We start from the raw sequence: 21006 nt of genomic DNA, 5'->3' as shown, positions 1-21006 counted from the left end.
TCTCAAAGTTTGCTAAATGCTTATCAGCATAACATTTTGATCAGTGATAAAGTTGGGTTTTATGCCAGGAGCCTAATTTGATATCAAAATTATTAATTACTGTTATTTAAAATATATGTATTAATTTCACATACACAGGCAAATTTTCCAAAGAAGGTATAGTGGGAAGTAGTTAAGAACTCTATTAAGGTAACGTATCAACCTACAGAGGAAATCATTTTAAAATTCCAAATAATGTCACATTAGCACCTTGTTCCTTTCCATAACAACTGTATTAGTTTGGGACACACAAATGTTGACTGCATTGTAAAGTAACATGAATGTATCCCTCCATTAAAATTTGATTAACACAAGAAACCAGTTTTTACTCTACCATCAAGAAACCAGTGTGTTGCTAGTTGCTTACATTACTACCCTAACCATACACTTGGGATACAGTAGGAGAAGGAAAGAAGAGATGGGTTTGGGAGCCAACGTGGTGGAATTGCATTAAAACTCCATTTATCACTTGAGTTCAGTCAGACTCCACTCTGAATAAATGTATGATGATGTTCTGGTTTCCAGAAAGCAGAAGTGGAGACCAGTTTAGTAATCCCAAAGGCCTAGGAATCTCTTTCCTCAGTGCATTATTGTTCTGGTAAATGGCCACAAGTTACTTTGGAGAAGGCTAAGAGGAAGATAAATATTACATCTTTGTGATGTTATGGCAGGGTCCTTTACCAAAGTGCTCTGGGAATATGAATTAAATCAGGCCTGGGAATTGCTAAGGGATCATGACTAATATAATGGCTCCAGATGTCCAGCGACAGATAAATGGATAAAGAAGATGTGGTATGGGGACGCCTGGGTGGCTCAGTCAGTTAAGCGTCTGCCTTCGGCTCAGGTCATGATCCCAGCATCCTGTGATTAAGTCCAGCATCAGGCTCCTTGCTACACGGGGAGCCTGCTTCTCCCTCTGCCTGCCGCTCCCCCTGCTTGTGCTTGCTCTCTCTCCCTCTGACAAATCTTAAAAAAAAAAAAAGATGTGGGGTGTGTGTGTGTGTATGTATATATATATACACACACACACACACACAATGGACTACTACTCAGCCATCAAAAAAAATGAATCTTGCCATTTGCAATGACATGGATGGAACTAGAGGGTATTATGCTAAGCAAAATAAGTCAATCAGAGAAAGACAATGATCATATGATCTCATGAAATTTAAGAAACAGCATCATAGGGGAAGAGAGGAAAAAATAAAACAAGACAAAATCAGAAAGGGAGACAAACCTTAAGAGACTCTTAATCATAGGAAACAAACTGAGGGTTGCTGGAGGGGGAGGTGGGGGGCATGGGGTAACTGGGTGATGACATTAAGGAGGGCACGTGATGTAATGACCACTGGGTATTACAAAAGACTGATGAATCACTGACCTCTACCTCTGAAACTAGTAATACATTATATTTTAATTGAATTTAAATATTTTTAAAAAATAATTTAAAAACATAGTGGCTCAGGTTAGACCTGTAGTTTTCAGTTATATAAATCAAACAGGATCACTGGCCCTTTGATTCACATAATCAATTAGCCAAGGCCAAAAAACTCCCTGTCAGACTATACTGATCATCCTGTCAGTCTTACTGCCTATTATAGTAACTAAAATTATGTCCACCTTTCTGGTCTAGCAGCTAAGGGAACTAGGTTTCTGACACAGTGCTGCCTGGGCAATGCCCACTGAATGAGGAGGGCCATTGCAACAGAAGCATCTTCCACAGCATCCCCGGCCAATCGACATCCTATAAAGCTTTTCAAGGATGCTCTGCTCACCACTGTATTTCCCAATGCCTATGTAAAAAGTTGACCAGGCTCTCATAAGATCTATAGTGAGACAGTGGGTGAGCAGATCACCTAATAATACATCCTCTCCAACATTCCTCTAAGTCTTTGATTTCCTTTCTCTACATTATATCAAAGAATTTCTAGCATCTTACCTTCAATTTAGATGAGCCAGTGCTGAGTTTTTCTTTCAACCAAGTAAACAGAGTGACATCCTGCTGTTCAAGCTGACAAATTGAGCCAAAATTTCTGGTAAAAGTGTATTCATATCAATAATTTAACCCAATTTAAAATTACGTTCCTACAAGATCCAACATAACCTATTTACACAGGTATACTCCACATATCATTAGTATATTTGAACAAAACAGCATTTTTTTCAGGTCACACTCTGTACTTGTTCCCAAGGACATGCTGGGATCTGACTCTAATTATATCCTGCAGGCAGTAAAGGACTGTAAGGATACAGCAGATGGGGTGCTTTTTCCAAGGGAAATCCGTAAATTAGTGAGGTTAGAGGTCATCTGCCAAAGCAGCAGACATCCAAGGGCTTTCTTCCATTTTAAGTGAGGCTCAGTGGAGTTTAAGATTTAGGATAGTCATTCATCTAAACCTTTCCAAAATTCTTACTCCAATTTTCAAAGTACTCCTGTTTGGGGCACCTGGGTGGCTCAGCCAGTTAAGCATCTGCCTTCGGCTCAGGTCATGATCCCGGGATCCTGAGATGGAGCCCCGCATTGGGCTCCCTGCTTCTCCCTCTCCCTCTGCTGTTCACCCTGCTTGTGCTCGCTTTCTCTCAAATAAAATCTTAAAAAAGAAAAGAAAGAATGCTCCTGTTTCCTGACCAGCGTCTCTACTCCTGCTTGAAAGACACAGCAACATAGCAAATTCAGCCAATTCACAAGAGCAAACTGTTTCCAGTATCTCAGCCTTAAAGCTACAGGGGAGGTTGAAAAGTGAACACCTCACAATTTTAGTCTCCACACAGACTGACTTTCCCTCATTAGGGAATTCACAAAGCCCACAAGAGGTTACAAAGGCTGAACATCTTAAAAAAAAAAAAAAGTGTCTACATTTATACATTTATCTGTAAGGCCTTGTCATCCACAGCCATATGAGCCCTTTCTTTGCTGCCACCCTTTCCCCACCCAGAAAAGAACCCCTCTTCTAGCCCAAAGATCCTTTACCAGCTCTGAAGAGACAAAACCATTAACTTTAAAATGTGAGTAAACTGTATATTTGAAATGCCCAAACTGCAAACCTCTTCAACCTACTTTATGCAATTTTGAAATGGGATGAGAATTTTAGATCATGTAGGCCAGAGAATAAAATTTGCCAAGTCAAAACACTTCCTAGGTAGTGGCATATTAATTGCAATAACTTATTATTTGTATGAGACTTAGAACGACACAGTGTTGTTTTCACATAGATTATATCCTATAATTTATAGCAAGGCTAAGCAAGATTAATTTATCCAATGCCATTCTAAAACTGGCAAGTGAAAGAGCCAGGATCCAATATCAGGCTCACCTAAGTGCCCTTGCTTTTAGCCACTTGGTGATCTGTCTTTAGTAAAGGAAATGCGTACATAAAAGTTTAGGGCGCCTGGGTGGCTCAGTCGGTTAAGCGACTGCCTTCAGCTCAGGTCATGATCCCAGTGTCCTGGGATCGAGCCCCACATCAGGCTCTCTGCTCAGCAGGGAGTCTGCTTCTCCCTCTGCCTCTGCCCCTGCTCTCTATAATAAATAAATAAAATCTTTTAATAAAAAGTTTAATTGTAAACTTGACCAAAGGCAGTCCCACAGAAAATTCTGGTACAGATTACAAAATTATGGTTAACCACTGGTCGGTCTACTGTACATTTTCTATCTGAAACCCTTTAAACCAGTATACTTTATACTCGATAATTATCTATGCAGATGCAGAAAGCACTTCCAGCTTCATTTCCATTTTCTACCACCAAGAATTTCCCAGAACATAGTTTTTGATAGCAAAATCATCGCAAACTACACCACCAGCATTCTGGGGACTTTATGTTGGAACGGACCAGTCATCTCACCATAATTATGGGGCCCCCTCTACTATGCCTGGTATCCCAAGTCTCACACAGCTCTGGTTCATTTTCTGTAGAAAACTTATTGCCCCTCTCCTGCTGGATCAGTGGATAGTGATCTGGTGGTAAGGGAATGTTTCTGTGGGTCCAAATACTCCTCAGACACACCATTAACCTATCTCAGTTTCACACCCATTTTACACACTTGTCTTTCCAGTTAAGTCAAAGTCCCCAGTTGTTAAGCCTTTTGTGATGTTTTTGATCTTGTTTCATCCAGCTAAATCAGTTACCATCATCGACTGTTCATCATCTGTGTGAAAACACCTAACTTCCCAAGGTGTTGACAACTAACATCTATTATCTATCTCAACAACCCTTGCCTTTGACCTGTCAAATTTATTCATTAAAAAAAACAAAATTATTCCTTTGGCATCATCTTAATGGGGTTTGGTTTAAACTGGGCAGTTTACATTTTAATCCACAGTCTAAAGAGAAAAAATACATTTTTAGCAAATATCTTTTGCCAACTGAACAGTACCTCCTTCAGTGTATTTTTATTACTGGTCACCAAATAAAATTTAGCCATCTTATTTTTTGCTAAGAGATTAATTTAGTGTAACAGAGTAGTATACTTTCATCTTTACCTTGGGAATTGCCTGCTAAATTGTGTCTAGGCCCATAATAGGTATTTTGTTCCCCCAAAACTCATGTTTAAGTCCTACCCTGAGTACCTCAGAATGTGGCTGTATTTGGAAGTAGGGTATTTAAAGAGGTAATTTGAATTAAATGAGGTCACTGAGGTTGGGCACTGATCTGATACGACTGGTGTTCTCAGACACACACATGCTCAGGGGAACAACATGTGAACACAAAGGGAGAAAATGCCATCTACAAGCCAAGGACAGAGGCTTCTAAAGAAACACCACCACCTTTGATCTTGGATTTCCAGCCTCCAGAATGGTAAGAAAATAAATTTCTGTTGTTATGTGGTACTTGTTACGGCAGCTCTAGCAAACTAATACAGCCATCTAAAGTGGAAATAGGTAGTGAATGTTATATATATAATGAAAAAAAAAATCACAAGATTTTGAGGAGTTCATCTGAAATTTAGTGTAACTTAACTCTGAAAAGAACTCTCCAATTACAATCTGCTAAAATAACCACAGTTTAGCTATACAACTAATTTACTTCCGAAGTCAACTCCTAATTATAATTATTAAAGGAAATTTGTGATTTCTAGCTTTAAATTTCCAAAAGTACAGCAACTTGGGGAGAATTTCTTTAATAGGAAGGAAATGTATAGCCATATTCAAAAAGGTCATAGTTTTACACCAAATAAATCATCTGTGATATAAAGACATTCTATTTATAAGCATTAGAATGCATCATTAAATATTTAAGCTGGAAGCAACTTTAGACACTAATACTTATTGGGCCCAAAAGGCTAGGATGGTTAGACCAGAGTATGCTAAATGACAGAGAAAGTTTAACAGAAGACCCATTTGTCTTCTACATTTTAAAAAATAACCTCATTGAGGGAGAAGGCACCTACCATAAAATGCACCCTTTTAAAGAATTAAGGAATGGTTTGAGATTTTAGAATATATAGAGTTGTGGAAGTACCACCACTCATTTTAGAATTACTAATTTTCATTACCCCAAAAAGAAACCCCATACCCATTAGCAACCAGTCACTCCCCATTCACTCCTTCCCCAACCCCTGGCAATGACTACTTTCCATAGCCTATTCGGGGAGAACACTACTCCATATTCCTGGAAGAAGTCCTACATTAACTTTTATGTTATTGGATTTGGCATGTTAGTGGGGTTTCTGTTTTTAGATGTAAAAATACAGAATACAGAATCTCTGTATTCACAAGAGATAATGATCTGTAGTTTTCTTGTGATGCTTTTGTCTGGTTTTGGTACCAGAGTAATACTAGCCTCATAAAATAAGCCTCATTTATTTCTTGGAAGAACTTATGAAGGGAAGGTTTTTAATTTTTCTGTAAACATTTGGTAGAACTCACCAGTATAATATTTGGGCTTGAGCATTTTTCTTTGTGGCAAGTCTTATTACTAATTCAATCTCTTATTCTAGGTCTATTCATATTTTCAACTTGTTCTTGAGCCAGTTTCAGAATTTGTGTCTTTCTAGGAATTTGTCCATTTGATCAAGATTATCTAATTTGTTGGCATACAGATGTTCATATTATTCCCTTATAATGATGTTTCCTATAATGTTGATAGTAATTACTCCTCATTCATGATTTAGTATTTGGTTTTTTGATCAGTCTAAAAGTTTGTCAATTTTATTGTTTTCAAAGAACCAGCTTTTAGTTTGATTTTCTCTATTGCTTTCCTATTACCCATTTCACCTTTTTTTTTTTTTAAGTCCTTGTTTGCTTTGTGGTTTGCTCTTCACGGTGTCTTAAGGTAGAAGGTTATGTTGAGATCTTCTGTTCATATATGTATCCACAGCTATAAATTTCCCTCTAAGCACTGCTTTAGCTTCATTCTGTAAATTCCAGAATGTCACATCATTTTCATTCACTTTGAAGTATTTTCTAGTTTACTTTTTCTGACATTATTTTTCTAGGTTTACTGTTTAATTTCCATTTATTTGTGAGTTAACCAAATTTCCTTCTACTGATTTCTAAATTCACTCCATTATACCCAGAGTCTGTATGCTGCTGTGTTTGTGTATGTCTGCATGTGTGTTTTTTGAAGTTTACCAAGGCTTGATTGATGTAAACCTGCCCACCCTGGAGATCATTCCATGTGTTCTGCTACTGTTGTGTAAAGTTTGCTACAGGTATGTTAGGTCTACTTGGTTTTACTGTGTGTTGTTCAAAAGTCTTCTATTTCCTTGCTGATATTCTGCCCAGTTGAACTGTCCCTTATGACAAGAGGTATTAACATCTTCAACTATCATTGTTGATTTCTCCCTTCAATTATGCCAGGTTTTGCCTCATCAATGTATCTTAAGGTCCTATTGTTTGAATACATGTTTATAATTATTACATTTTCCTGATGAACTCTTTGATCATTATAAAACAATCTGTCTCCAACAATTTTTGTCTGAAAGTGTATTTTGTCTGATATTAGTATAGCTACTCTGGTTCTTTTGGTTACTGTTTTATGTTCTATCCTTTTACTTTCAACCAATTTGTTTCTCTGAAACTAAAGTATGCGTGTTTTTAATCTGCCATATCTGCCTTTTAATGGCAGTCTATTCACATCTAACATAGTTAAGGGTAACAAGACCTACAATCTGAGAGTTTGTTGTTATGTCTTATTTCTCTATTCTTCCACTACAGCCTTCTTTTGTGTTAAATGTTATTTTCTTTTATGCCATTTTGTCTCTTTTACTATATTTTGGGGGGATTTATTTTCTTAGTGGTTGTGTTAGGGATGACATCTTAATTTGAAATATTCTAGTTCAGATTAATATCAGCTTAATTTCAATAGTCTAGAAAACCTTTGCTCCAATATTGCCCCATTCCCTCCTTGATGTTTTATGCCATACAAATTACAGCTTTATACATAAGGCATTCAACAGTTCTACATTTATTACTTTATACAGTTTTCTTTCTAAATCAGAGATGTAAACAAGCAGTTACAATTGAACGTCTGAATCCCTGTGAGCCCCAACCCCTAATGTGGCAGCATTTGGAAGTTGGGCCTACGGAAGGTAATTTGTTTTAGATGGAATCATAAAGGTGGGCCTCCATGATGGAATTAGTGTCCTTGTAAGAACAGGAAGAAACCAGATCTCTCTTCCTCCCTCTACCATGTGAGGAAACAGTGAGAAGGCATCCGTCTGCAAGCCAGGTAGAGGGCCCTCACCTCCTGGAACCAACCTAACCTATCCACACCTTGTTCTTGGACTTCCTAGCCTTCAGAACTATGACAAAGTCTGATGTTTAAGCCATCCAAACTATGGTATTTTGTTATAGCAACCCAAGCTAATACATTTATACCTTCCTTTTTATTTAATTACATAGTTAACTTTACCAGTTCTACTTACTTGTGTGGATTCATGTTACTATCTAATGTCCTTTCACTTTTGTCTAAGTGACTCCCTTTAGTACTTCTTAAAGAGCAGGTATGCTTAAGACAAATTTGTTCTGTTTTCATGTGGGAATATCTCAATTTCTTTCATTTCCAAAGAATAATTGTGCTGCATATAGATATTCTTGATTTTTTATTATTATTTGAGAGAGAGAGAGAGAGAGAGAGAGAGAGAAGGAGCAGAGGAAGGGGCAGAGGGAGAGGGAGAAGCAGACTCCCTGCTGAGTGGGGAGCCTGACTTCAGGCTCAATCCCAGAACTCTGGGATCATGAACGGAGCGAAGGCAGATGCTTAACCGACTGAGCCACCCAGGCACCCCCTTAGTTGACTTTGTCTTTCATGACTCTAAATGTCTGTCATTCACTACCTTCTAGCTTCTGTGACTTCACATAAGGAAGCTATTAATCGTATTAAAAATCCCTTGTATGTGATGAATTACTTTCCTCTTGCTGTTTCCAAGAGTCTTATTTATTTAGCATTTGTTGAGCTTCTTGGATGTGCAGGTTCATGTTTTTCATCAAATTTTGAAATTTTTTAGCAATTACTTCTTAAAATACTCTTTGAGCCCCTTTTCTTCCTCTCCTCTGGGACTCGCATTATGCAAGTTGTGTCCCACAGGTCTCTGCAGCACTTTTTCCTTCATTTCTTTTTCTGACAGGATACTCTCAATTGGACTGTGTTCACATTTGTTGAATATTTCTACCAGTTCAAATCTGTTAGCTCCTCTATTTTTAATTTTTTTAAGTAAGCTCTATGCACAATGTGGGGCTTAAACTCACAAACCCGAGATCAAGATCACATGCTTTACTGGTTAAGCCAGCCAGGCATCCCAGGATTTTTTTTATGAATTTATTTCACTGTACTATTTCAATCCAGTTCTACATGGTTCTTTTACCATAATTTCTACCTCTTTAATGTTATTCTCTATTTGGTGAAAAATTGTTCTCGCATTTAGTTTTTAAGATACGGTTTCTTTTAGTTCTTTGGACACAATTTTAGAAGATAACAAAGTCTTTGTTTAGTTAAGTCCAACATGTGGGTATCTTCACACTTCCCTGCTTCTTCACATGTATTGTAAATTTTTGTTGAAACTAGACATTTAAAATAATACAGGCAACTCTGGACAACAGAACCCTTTCACCTCCTCAAGGTCTATTGTGTTTGTGGTTTGTTGAGTGACCTTCCTGGACTAATTCTAATAAGACACTGCATTCTTTGCCATGTGTGACCACTATATTCTACTTCATTAACTTAGAGGTCAGCTAATGCTAATGCTTAAATGCCTTGAAACAATGACATAATTCCCTCAGCCTTGTTGAAGTACTCTGTAAATGTGTTGGGTTGGCCTTCAACACCACAACATATAGTTTTTTGTTTTTTGTTTTGTTTTTCAACTCTACTTTAGCCTTCACTTCCTGCTTGCAGAGGCTCACACTGTGCCACAGGTGCGATTAGTGACTTCCTGTTTTTTTCCCCTTGGGAACACATATAGCCTTGCACATGCATGCAGCCTTCGATATTCACAGGAATATGCTGACGCTTTTCAAATCCTACACGGACATGTCATTCCTCAGCTTTTCCTTTTATTTTTTGGCCACCTTCTTTTTAGTCCCAACTGGTATAACTGCCTCAAAAAAACCTGCTACGTTAAACAACTGAAGCTGTTTTTAACAAAAAGGCTGTAGATAGGGCTCTATACACATGGGCAGAGTCAGATCAAGTAAAGACAAGTTCTGGGAATAGAGCTATTCAGTGAAGGACCACACAAGTCAAATAGTGATGATTCTCTGGGATGGGCTTTTTAGGGAGCTTTAAGCCCCTTCCAGTGGTTACGAGGCTGCTGATTTTCACTGCTGCCATAGTTTCAAGGCTATTCCTTTTCAAGGCTACCCAAGAACTAGGGGGAAGGGGGTAGGGCAATCTATAATGCTATGGAACTTGTATTATAGTTTTTATTACTGATAAATATTTAGATTATTGAAAGCCTTTAGTTCAGTTTTAGAGTTTTGAAAAACTTGATTTTGACTACTTTTACAGTGTTCTCATCACTTTTATGGAAGAACAGATTTTCAGCGGTCCTTACTCTTTCAGAAGCATTCTCAAGGAAGTAATTTTTATAGTGACAACAACTGCACACAAATATTCCTTTCTTAGAACTATGCTTCTATTTTATTTTTAGAAAAGTGTTTCTAAATAGAAATGTGAGGGGATTTTAAAAAGACACCTTTTCTCATCTAGCATTTCGATTATTTCATGTTTAGTTATCCAAATCAGAATCCTGAACCTCAATTTCTTAAAATGTACAAGGGAAACATGGTCTTCTTCAAAGGTTCAAAGAATTTAAAATTATAATGTAAAACTTATAACAAAGCTACAGTAATTGAAACTGTGGTGCTGGCAAAGGGACAGTCATATATATATAGATCAATGGAATACAGAGCCCAGAAATAAACCCTCACATACATGGTCAATTAATTTCACATAAGACTGCCAAGATAATGCAATGGAGAAAAAGCATGTCTTTTCAAACAAATGGTGCTGGGAAAACTGGATATCCAAAAGCAAACAACAAAGCTGAATCCTTTCCTTTTACCATGCACAAAACTCAAAATGGATCAAATACCTAAATGTAAGAACTAAAACTATAAATAAAACTCTTAGAAGAAAACATATAGGAAGATCTTCCTAACACTGGATTTGGTAATGCTTTCTTGGATAGGACACAAAAAGCACAGGCAACAACGACAACACAAATAGCCATACTAGACTTCATCAAAATTAGAAATTTTGTGCACCAAAGGACGCTATCAAGAGTAAATAGGCAACCCGCAAAATGGAACAAAGTATTTGTACATCGTATATCTGATAATAGATTAGAAAACTCCTACAACTCAACAAACCACCACCCAAATAAAAATGAGCAAGACTTAAATAGACGTTTTTCCACAGAAGATATACATATAGCCAGTAAACACATGAAAAGATGTTTAGTTAGTATCACAAGCCATTAGGGAAATGTAATTCAAAACCACAATGAAATAACACTTTACACTCATTAGGATAACTATTAAAAACAACAAAACAAAACAAAACAAACATAACAAGTGTTGGTGAGAATGTGGAGAAACTGGAATCCTAGTACATTGCTGGTGGGAATATAAAATGGTGCAGCCCCTGGGGAAAATGGTTTGGGGTTCCTCAAAAAATTAAACATAGAATTACTGTATATTCCAGCAACCTTACTTCTAGGTATATACTCAAAAGAATTTAAAACAGGGACTCAAACAGATACTTGTACAAAAATGTTCATAGTAGCATTATTCAAACAGCAAAAAGTGTCCATCAATCTGTGTCCATCCAAAGATAAATGGTTAAACAAAATGTGACATAAACCCACAACATGGATGAACCTTAAAAACATTATGCCAAATGAAATCAGACAGACACAAAGGACAAATATTATATGATTCCACTTATAAAAGGTGCCTAAGATAGTCAACTTCAAAGAGAGAAAGAATAAAGGTTACCAAGGGCTTGGGGGATGAGGGCGGGGAGTTACTGTTTAATGAACCCAGAGTTTCTGTCTGGGATGATGAATTTAAAGTTGTGAACTAGATAGTAGTGAGGTACATAACACTGTGAATGTACTTAATGCCGCTCATTTGTACACATAAAAATAGTTCAAATGGTAAATTTGGTTATGTATATTTTACTATAATAAATTTTAAAATGATAATGTATCCAAAGGCCCTACCGCATTTGGTGAGCCTTTTGTTCTTCAACTGAAACGGTGGGTACAGAAGTTACTTAGAGAATACTTTACAAAACCTTGGTTGGTAGCGATGGTAAACTGTACCCACCCACCAAACACATACACACACGTGCGTGCACATGCACGCACACGTGCACACGCACACTACACTCAATGCTCTACCAAATACCTATTATATTTTGCAAAGAATTACACATCTAATGAATTCACTAATGATGCAAAGAGTTTACATCCTCCCATACCGACAGACAGAAACACATTCTCTAAGCACAAAGCTTATATTCACAAATAATTTTCTGCTTCAAGACAAAATTTCAATTAATCACAACGGGAATTTAGTTATTTAATGCAACCACTAATCTAATATCACCAATAAAATCTAAGCAGTTATATCACAAAACCAGGGTTATATTCAGTGGACATGCATTAATAATCTATACAACTTAACATTACACCAGAAAAGGAACTGAATACAAAATTTCCCTTGATTTTTGGTGGTCTTCAAATTTCATGGCACAGATTACCAATAAAACTGTAAAAACAGATTTTAAATATTTTCAATAAAATGCTAAAAAATTTAATGAACCTTTAAGTTTTCATACTGGACTGAAGATTTAAAACATCAAGCTGGCCCCAATCTGTCAAAAATGACAGATAAATATTTACAATGACTAGACAGTTATTTAGTTACAATGGTACTGGAGGACTACTCACCCCTGGGAAAAAAAAAAAAAACCCTTTGGGGTTAATTTCTCAATGCAATCGAGTCTTTGTCAATACTGTGATAATTATAAACTTGGAAACATACCTGGAATCAGGACAGTGATGAAAAGTAACACACAAGTCAATCTTATTTCTGATCTGTCTTCATAAAGCCTTCTGGTTCCAAAAGCCCAACACTGTCCCTCAATATAAAACTAAATTAAGAAGAATAAAATGACTTTACCCTACTTGCTGACATTCTTCTACAGAATAATCTTTTACTAGGGCAGGGCTCAAGCTCCATTAACTTGCTTCTCTAGAGTGTGATTAGCAGAACACCAAACTGATAAACTGATAGGGCCACCCAAAATGCTGAACACACTTTTCAAACAGAAGCAAACTTTTTTTTCCAGTTGTTAGTTCTATGTGCCATGTTATTCTTGAAACTTACGTGGCTACGAATAAGAAAAGAATCAGGGAATCTTTGAACATATCTTGTACTTTTCATCAAGGCTAAAGTGCAAAATATCTCCATATCTCTGGTATTTTAATAGGAAAAAACATCAAACACACATAATAAAGGAACTGAAGTGACAGTAAAGCTAATACAAAAGACCTCTTTAAATATACACTTGAAGACTACATAAGACCAATTTTTCTTTCTTCAGTGAAATCTGTAAATGAACCAAGTTCTCATAGAACTTGACATTTTGTTTCTCTTTCCCAGGATCAGAAATTCCAAAATTAGAGGGAAAAAATGGAAAAAAAATAACATTGCATGACAATGGACACTAAGTTCATAAAGAACCTTTTTTAAAAAAATGAGATATTATGGAAGAAAATACCATGAAAATAATAATCCTATGAGAATTGTTTTTTAAGCACAGTAAATTTGAGCCTTGGTCTTCATGAAGATACTACAGCTTATATAGAAAACTATAAATATACAAGACTCCAGGAAAAAAAGTCAAAATACATATTATTTAACATTCTGTAGGCCTAAAAAACTTTTGAAGGGAGGGAAAAGGATAGCCAACTGAATCTTAAGAATACAGAACTATGAAAAATTCCTGGGTCAAAAGGGTGCTCCAAATGGAACCATACTTCATGAAAACATACAACTTAGATATACTTTTAAAGGAAAGAAAAAGTCCTGAATAACTGCAGTCCCTTCCAAAAAGGAAATCTTAAATTAAGGGGAAAAGATTCTAATAGTGTAAACGAGTCTGGCTCAGAAAGAAAACTGAACAACATATCCAAGATTCTGTCCATAAAAGTAAAGACGTTACATCTTTAATATTAAAGAAATAGGCTATAAAAAAAGTTCATTCTCAGACTTGGTTTTAGTAAAAAGCTCATTTGTGCTCCTTTGTGGGTGCATAATAAAGTTCCATGGGTTTGTTCACTTTCCAGTATTTCTCACTGACCAATTCCAAAGAAAAAGAGCCATTTAATACCTAAAACAGAAAAAGAAAGAATTAAAAAACTGCTCAAAGCAGAGTAGTGAGATGAAACAAACATCAAAGTCCGTTTTTTTTTAATCTTAGGATAAAACTTGTCACTTATACTATTCATAAAAGGACAACCAAAAGATATCAAAAAGGTACCCCACTGCAATTTCTCATTCTGCAGGGTCTCAGGATCCCGAACCATTTTTATTAGGCCCCACCAAAACACCTGCCAGTCTCAGATGGTGAATGTGCTCCCAGTTTCAACAGCCTATTCTTTTAAATACTCACAGTGAACTGCCCACTGGCTGTTGCTATGTAAATGGTATACTGCTTCTCACTGGCTGTATCAAGGTTCATCTGATTTGATTCTCCTTTGCTTCGAAGTTCTTCCAAAGCTAACCTCACAGCCAGATACTTGGATAAGTGATCAACAGTGGCATTACCTGAAGTCTTTATGTATCTGGAAAAATAAATTAATAATTTAATTTCTACATTAATGATAAAAACATACTCAAATTATAGAATACATTTCTAACAAGCTAAATAAAATGTAAATGTCTCAATTACTGACAAAATAGCATTAAAACTTTATTCCTCTATTGCCTAAACATTTTTTATTGAAAGGTACAGAAGAGGGGAAAGTACACAACTCACCATTTGTCTACAAGGGCAAGAAAGCTCTACCTACCTTACCATCCATAAATATGACATAAAATGACAAAAATCAAACAAATACAAGGAGTACGGGGGAGGGAGGGAATACCCCTCAACCCCAAGAAGCAGAATTCTGCCATCCACAGCAGCAAGAGGAATAACAGAATTTTGAGCAAATTTTATACTAAGAACTGATCGATTTTCTGGTTTTTGAGACAGAGCCAAGAAGCACTAATCTTGAGACTTTTTTGAAAAGCATGGTTTATAATTCAATCACTCACTGAACGAGTTAAATTTAAAGGGTTCTTCCTCCCCCTCTATCTAGGAGGCTCATTCCTATTATTTTCTTTTTAAAGATTTTATTTATTTGAAGAGAGAGTGAGTGAGAGAGAAAGCATGAGTGGGTGGAGGGAGGAGCAGAGGAAGAGAGAGAAGCAGGCTCCCCACTAAGCAGGGAGCCCGACACAGGGCTCCATCCCAAGACTCTGGGATCATGACCTGAGCTGAAGGCAGACACTTAACAGACTAAGCCACCCAGGTGCCCCAGGGTCACTCCTTTTAGATACACAAATGTGGGTAGGAAGCACACAAAGAAGAAGGAAAACTACAATTTAGGCAGCCGGAACATCCAAAAGAACCCTGGCAATCAATGGTATGACAAATACGGCCCTTACTTCTTACACAAAATTGCCTTTTAACTCCAAATTAAGTATTATGAATTCAGATAATCTGAAGCTAACCTACACACTTACCTTGTCTGTGCACTATCATCTTTTTCCATTAGTGTGGGATGAGGCCTGAATACTAATTCAATTTCACTAGCACCATCCATTACTGGATCAATTGCCACTGTTGCATTGTTATTATCAAGCTCAAGCCCGGAATCATCAGATGTTTTGGTCCGTTTGTTACTAGGTCCTGCTTCCTGATTACTGTGTGTGGAAGCATTACTACAGTGAGAACTGTCACCATTGTCTTCTGCTCCACTACCATTTTCAATCTGTTGTTTCTTGCCTCGCTGTAATCTAGTGAAGGAAAAATAAGGGGTTGCATAAAATTTACATCTGGACCTTTTCAATGCATTGATTTTGAAACATGTTTACTGAACTTTAGAATTCTAAAAAAGTCTTCATAATTGAATTTGCTCCACGCTAGATAATGGCATTTATTTTGAAACTTCATGTCCCAGAAAGTTCTAAAGAACCTCACTCACACACATACATCTGAATGACTTAAACAAATGTTCATATTCACTTAATAATTTTCTTTGTTGACGATAGGAATTATTGGCCTATATTGGCCTTATTTACATGTTGATAAATTTTTTTGTTATGAGATTTTAAATCTAAAGAAAGACATGATTCAGAAATGAAAATGTAAAAGTTCTAAGGGAAGATATTCATGCCTCTTTAATTAAAGGTTCTTAAGGAAAAAAGACTTAAGAGGAATGGTAAGCAGCCCCTCCCTGCCAACCTCACTCAAAGTCTGCTAATGCAATATAAAATTATGCTAGTGAGAAAAATGAGATGGATAGCTAAATCACAAGATTGGATACAGAAGCAGTCTAACAAGCTCAAATATAAAAATAAATAAATAACTGGGCAAGGTGCTTTGTGTACAGATCTGACTCACTCATCAAAACAATCATCAAGGTAGTTAACATTATCATCATTTTATAGTTGAGAAAACCAAAGAAAATGAAGTTCGAAGCTCCATGGTTATAAGCTGGTAAGTGCCAGAACTAGAGCTGGGATGTGATAACACATCCTGCCACATTGCCCCCCTCTTTATCTGTATACGAAAGAAATATGAAGAAATGACCTGCACTTCTAAGATAGTATCATTATTACATGTTTACTGCCAGGACAAGGAAATCACAGCCCACTGCCTAGGAAACATGCTTAAGAACTTCTACTTTTTAAAAAACAACAACAAAAAACACAAAATACTGTTTATGAAATCTACAGATCATTTTAAAATTAAGAGGGATCATTAATATGTCAAATGACTAAACTATGATCCAAAAAGATGTAAACAGATACAGTGAAATATTATTTAGTCTTAAAAAGTGAAATAAGCCAGTCATGATTCCATGTCTATGAGGTATTTAAAGTAGTCAAATTCATAAAAACAGAAAGTAGAATGGTGGTTGCCAGGAAATGAGGGGAGGAGGAGGGAATGAGATGTTTAATGGGTACAGAGTTTTGGTTTGATAAGATGAAAAAAAGTTCTGGAAATTGGTTGTACATTAATGTGAATGTATTTACGATACTGAACTATACACTTAAAAATGGTTAGGATGGTAAGTTTTACATTATATCTTTTTTATCACAATTTAAAATACATATATATGATATGAACATGCCAAAATAATGAAACAGAAAAATTCAACAGTGAAAATATGAAGACCATACTTATATTTTCCTAAAATCTACAAGTAAAGCAAAAGCAAAGTTGTTTCAGTTGACTATAAAGTAATCTAAACAGGGTTACTTTCTTAATGTATTTATTTTCATCCCAAACTTCTTTCCAAAAGTTTTTGAGGTTGATAGAGCTAGTTTATTTCAGGCATCATTCTTAAAATAATGTTCATAATAGAGATTAAGAGCTTATTATATTTTGCATTTATCAAATTGTATAATATTACATACTATTCTAGAGGTAGCATTTCAAGACCTACACCATCAAACTTGAACGTCACATGAGGAACAGTAACAGTAATTAGGAATGTCAATATTTAGCCTTTATCCTTGCTCAGCAGGGAGCCTGCTTCTCCCTCTGCCTGCTGCTTCCCCTGCTTGTGCACGCTCTCTCTGACAAGTAGATAAAATCTTTAAATATATATATATATATATTTAGCCTTTACTATTTAAACAACTAGTAGACAGAAGTAGAATCTGAAATAAGTATAGAATCCAATGTAAGTATTTTGACAAAGACAGATCAAGACTGTTACACATAAGAAACTAATTTTAAGGGGTGCCTGGGTGGCTCAGATGGTTAAGTGTCTGCCTTTGGCTCAGGTCATGATCCCAGGGTCCTGGGATTGAGCCCTGCATTAGGCTCCCTGCTTGGCAGGGAGCCTGCTTCTCCCTCTCCTTCTACTGTTCCCCCTGCTTGTGCTCTCTCGCTCTGTCAAATAAATGAATAAAATCTTAAAAAAAAAAAAAAAAAAAACACTAATTTTAATTCAATATAAAAGAAAAACTTAAAAAAAATTCACACATTCAAAAATATTTACTGAGCAGCTACTGGAAGCCAAGCATGGTTCTATGCACTGGAGTTATAAGAATCAATAATACTGACAGTCTCTCTACCCTCTAAGGGCTTATATTGTTCTAGTGCAGCAGTAACACATACTTGTCATAGAATAAGTGCTGTGGAGAAAAATGAAGAAGGGAGGGTAAGATGGTTGGATTCCTGAGGTGGAGATGGGAACTTAGCAGACATCTGAAGAAAGTGAGTGTGCCACGTGGATTATCTGGAAGAGGGTTCCTTAAAGAGAGAACAGTAAATACAAAAAAGGCCTTGAGACAAAACCATTGCTTCAGAAGTTTGAAGAACAGCAAGGAAGCTGTAATAAAGTTGTGAACAAATGAAGGAGCTTCTATCACATACTCTCACCACTAGAAATGTTCAGGCAAAATCAAAGGACTATCTATAAAAGATTTTGGAAAGGGGACTCTTTGTCCTGCTAAAAGACTAAAATGAACACCATTCAAGTCCCTCAAACTCTTAGAAATGCATAACTCTTTAAAAATAAATACATTCAGGGGCGCTTGGGTGGCTCAGTCAGTAAAGCGTCTGCCTTCGGCTCAGGTCATGATCTCAGGGTCCTAGGATTGAGCCCCATGTCTGGCTCCCTGCTCAGCAGGGAGCCTGCTTCTCCCTCTCACTCTCCCAAATAAATAAATAAAATCTTTAAAAAATAATAAAATAAAAATAATAAAAACAAAAATAAATACATTCAACACTTAGTATTTTATTTTACTTTGCTAAACAGAGTTGTAGGTCAGTTTAATATAGTTACAATGTAGTACATCTTCTTCAAAACCACTTCTGGAACCTTAAAAATAGCAATGCTTGGACCTCAATCAAAGATTCTGATTTGCTTGGTTTGGGATGATACTGGAGGTCCTAAAATTTTAGAACTTCCCGTGATTCTGATGTTCAGCCAAGGTGAGAAACACCAGACTGAGATGGGGCTTTACTGGCATCTCCTACTTTGGAAAATGATGACTCTCACTGAGGCCTGAATATATTAGTAAGTATCAGAAAGGAAACAAGAATGAGGGTAAGAAAGTGCCCAAATTGTGCAGGGTGTTGAAAGCCATCATTAAGGTCTTTTAACCTGAAAGTGAAGAGAAGATAGATATAAGAGGCTTCAAAGCAAAGGAGAACCATGATCTGACTTTCAATTTAACAGAATCACTCTGGCTGCTGTGCTGAGAATAGACTTTGTAAGGAAAAGCATGGAAAGTAGAAAGATCAATTAGGAGGCTATTTCACTTCAAATGAAAGATGGTGGTGGCCTAGACCAATCTGGATAAATTATGGGAAAAGTTAAAAATATATTTATTCACAGACTGGAATATACAATACGTGAGAAAAAAGAGAAATGTTAAGGGTGACTCCAAAGTTTTTGGCTAAAGCAAATGGAATGACAAAGTTGCCATCAACTGAAATGAGCAAGAATGAAGAGAAGTAGGGGGTAAGAATAAAAAGTTCAGTATTGGACATGTTAAATTTGAGTTAAGGAATAGCTAATTCATACAAAAGAAACCAGGAGAATATTGTCTCCTGAAAGCCAAGTGAAGAAAATGATTCAAAGAGAAATTAACTGTGTCAAATGCTGCTGAGGAAGACGGGAAAGTGAGGTCTGAGAATCAGCAATTAGATTTTGCAATTTGGAAGTCACTAAAAATTTGATAAAGTGATACGGAGGTGGGGGAGGGGATAAAAGTCTGACAACAGGGGGTCCAAAATAGAATGGGAGAAGAACTGGAAATAGTGAGCACAGACAACTTTTTCAAGCAGTTTTGCTATAGAAATAAGAGAAGAAAAGAAATGGTAAGTGGAGGGGGAAGTGGGTACAACAGAGAATAGTATTGTAAACAGAATACCCTATTAATGCCTGGAGGTATGTATTATGCCTGCATGGAAAGGTAACCATGCAGAACTACTATTTGTTACTACGCTGTATCTTTTTCAAAGTGGAAGCTATTAAGTAAATTCAGTATTTTAATAAAAGTATTCAGAAAAATGGCCACCATCCCTGGCCTTCTTTCCCATATACCTGTTCATGGCCTGTATCTTCAGTCCTTCTTCAATGCTGTGACTGAGTGCTTGCTGATTATTGTGCTTGTTGATCCTGGCTAATACTCTCTCTTGATGAGCTTCATACTCATCACGACTTGGATAAATTTTGCTGATGAGCGCATCAAAGTTTGGGTCTGGCCTTAGTGATCTTTTAGAAACTAGCTTTTTCCGACAGGTAGGACATTCTTTATTGCTAAGTAAAAAGAGGGGAAAGAAAATGTAAACAATGTCAGTATCTTCCAGCTAACAACAAAAATATCCAATTTCTGGAGAGTTACCTCTATTCCAATACCTTTACCCAGTGACAGAAACTTAAACTGATTAACCTAATTTCTTTGAAAATCTGATTTGAGGGTAAGCAAGATTTTGGGAACTTCAGGCAGTATTTGCCAACAGGCAAAAATTCAAATACTTCCCAATGATAATTTACGTATAATCGTTTTAGAAATAAAAACCTATTCCTTGCTAATATAAATTTCTCCTGATATCCATGCCCTACAAGGAAAATTTACCCACTAACACATATTAATTTATGTTATCAATTCTTTTATTAAAAGAGCATTCATAAAGATTTTTTTAATATAATTTAGAAGTAGAAGAACCATAGTTTCATGCTTTGTAATTTCCTCAAAACAAATACTCATGCTATAAAGCTTTTAAAATTGTATAAAATCAACTTTTTCAAAACAAAGATTCCCCAATAATTAAAACTTAGACTTTAGAAAAACTTCCAGTTCTCAAATGAATACTTTTAGAGAGTGTATTTCTCAAAACCCATATAGCACCATCTTGGTATAATTAAATACCTAATATAACTCATTTCAACATACCCACTTCTGAGGGCTGTGATAATGCAGTCTGCACAAAAACGATGTAAACACTCCTTTGTAGTCATGGTGTTCTTCAACATATCCAAACAAATTGGGCACATTAATTCACTGTGTAGACTTCGAGGTGAAACCACAATTTCCAAGCCATCCGTTATTGCCTCCTGTACAAGAGTCACTTTAAAATTAAATGCTACCTATTTTTTTTTTTATTATGGACAAGTTGAAACATACAAAAGTACTGAAAATGACAAAAATGAACATCTATATACCCATCACCCAGCCACCACCACTGTCAACTCACAGTGTTTTATCATAATCTTCCCCAACC

General features: G+C 36.3%; 1 protein-coding gene across 2 annotated transcripts in view; it reads right to left on the bottom strand.

Moving 5' to 3' along the window:
- Positions 1-11207: 11207 nt before the first annotated feature.
- RNF2 (ring finger protein 2) overlaps positions 11208-21006 on the bottom strand; it is a 49150-nt gene continuing 39351 nt past the window's right edge. For both annotated transcript variants that reach the window (XM_032393127.1, XM_032393126.1), the window contains 5 exons: positions 20679-20839; positions 19826-20041; positions 15282-15554; positions 14164-14335; positions 11208-13881 (listed from right to left, as the gene is read on the bottom strand). In XM_032393127.1, the coding sequence (XP_032249018.1) occupies positions 13780-13881; positions 14164-14335; positions 15282-15554; positions 19826-20041; positions 20679-20839 (924 nt within the window). In that variant the 3' untranslated portion in view covers positions 11208-13779. The remainder of the gene's footprint in view (positions 13882-14163; positions 14336-15281; positions 15555-19825; positions 20042-20678; positions 20840-21006) is intronic.

Source organism: Phoca vitulina, unplaced genomic scaffold (assembly GCF_004348235.1).
Source record: "Phoca vitulina isolate PV1807 unplaced genomic scaffold, GSC_HSeal_1.0 scaffold71, whole genome shotgun sequence".
Lineage (NCBI taxonomy): Eukaryota > Metazoa > Chordata > Mammalia > Carnivora > Phocidae > Phoca > Phoca vitulina.
This window is presented reverse-complemented; position numbering and strand designations above follow the sequence as displayed.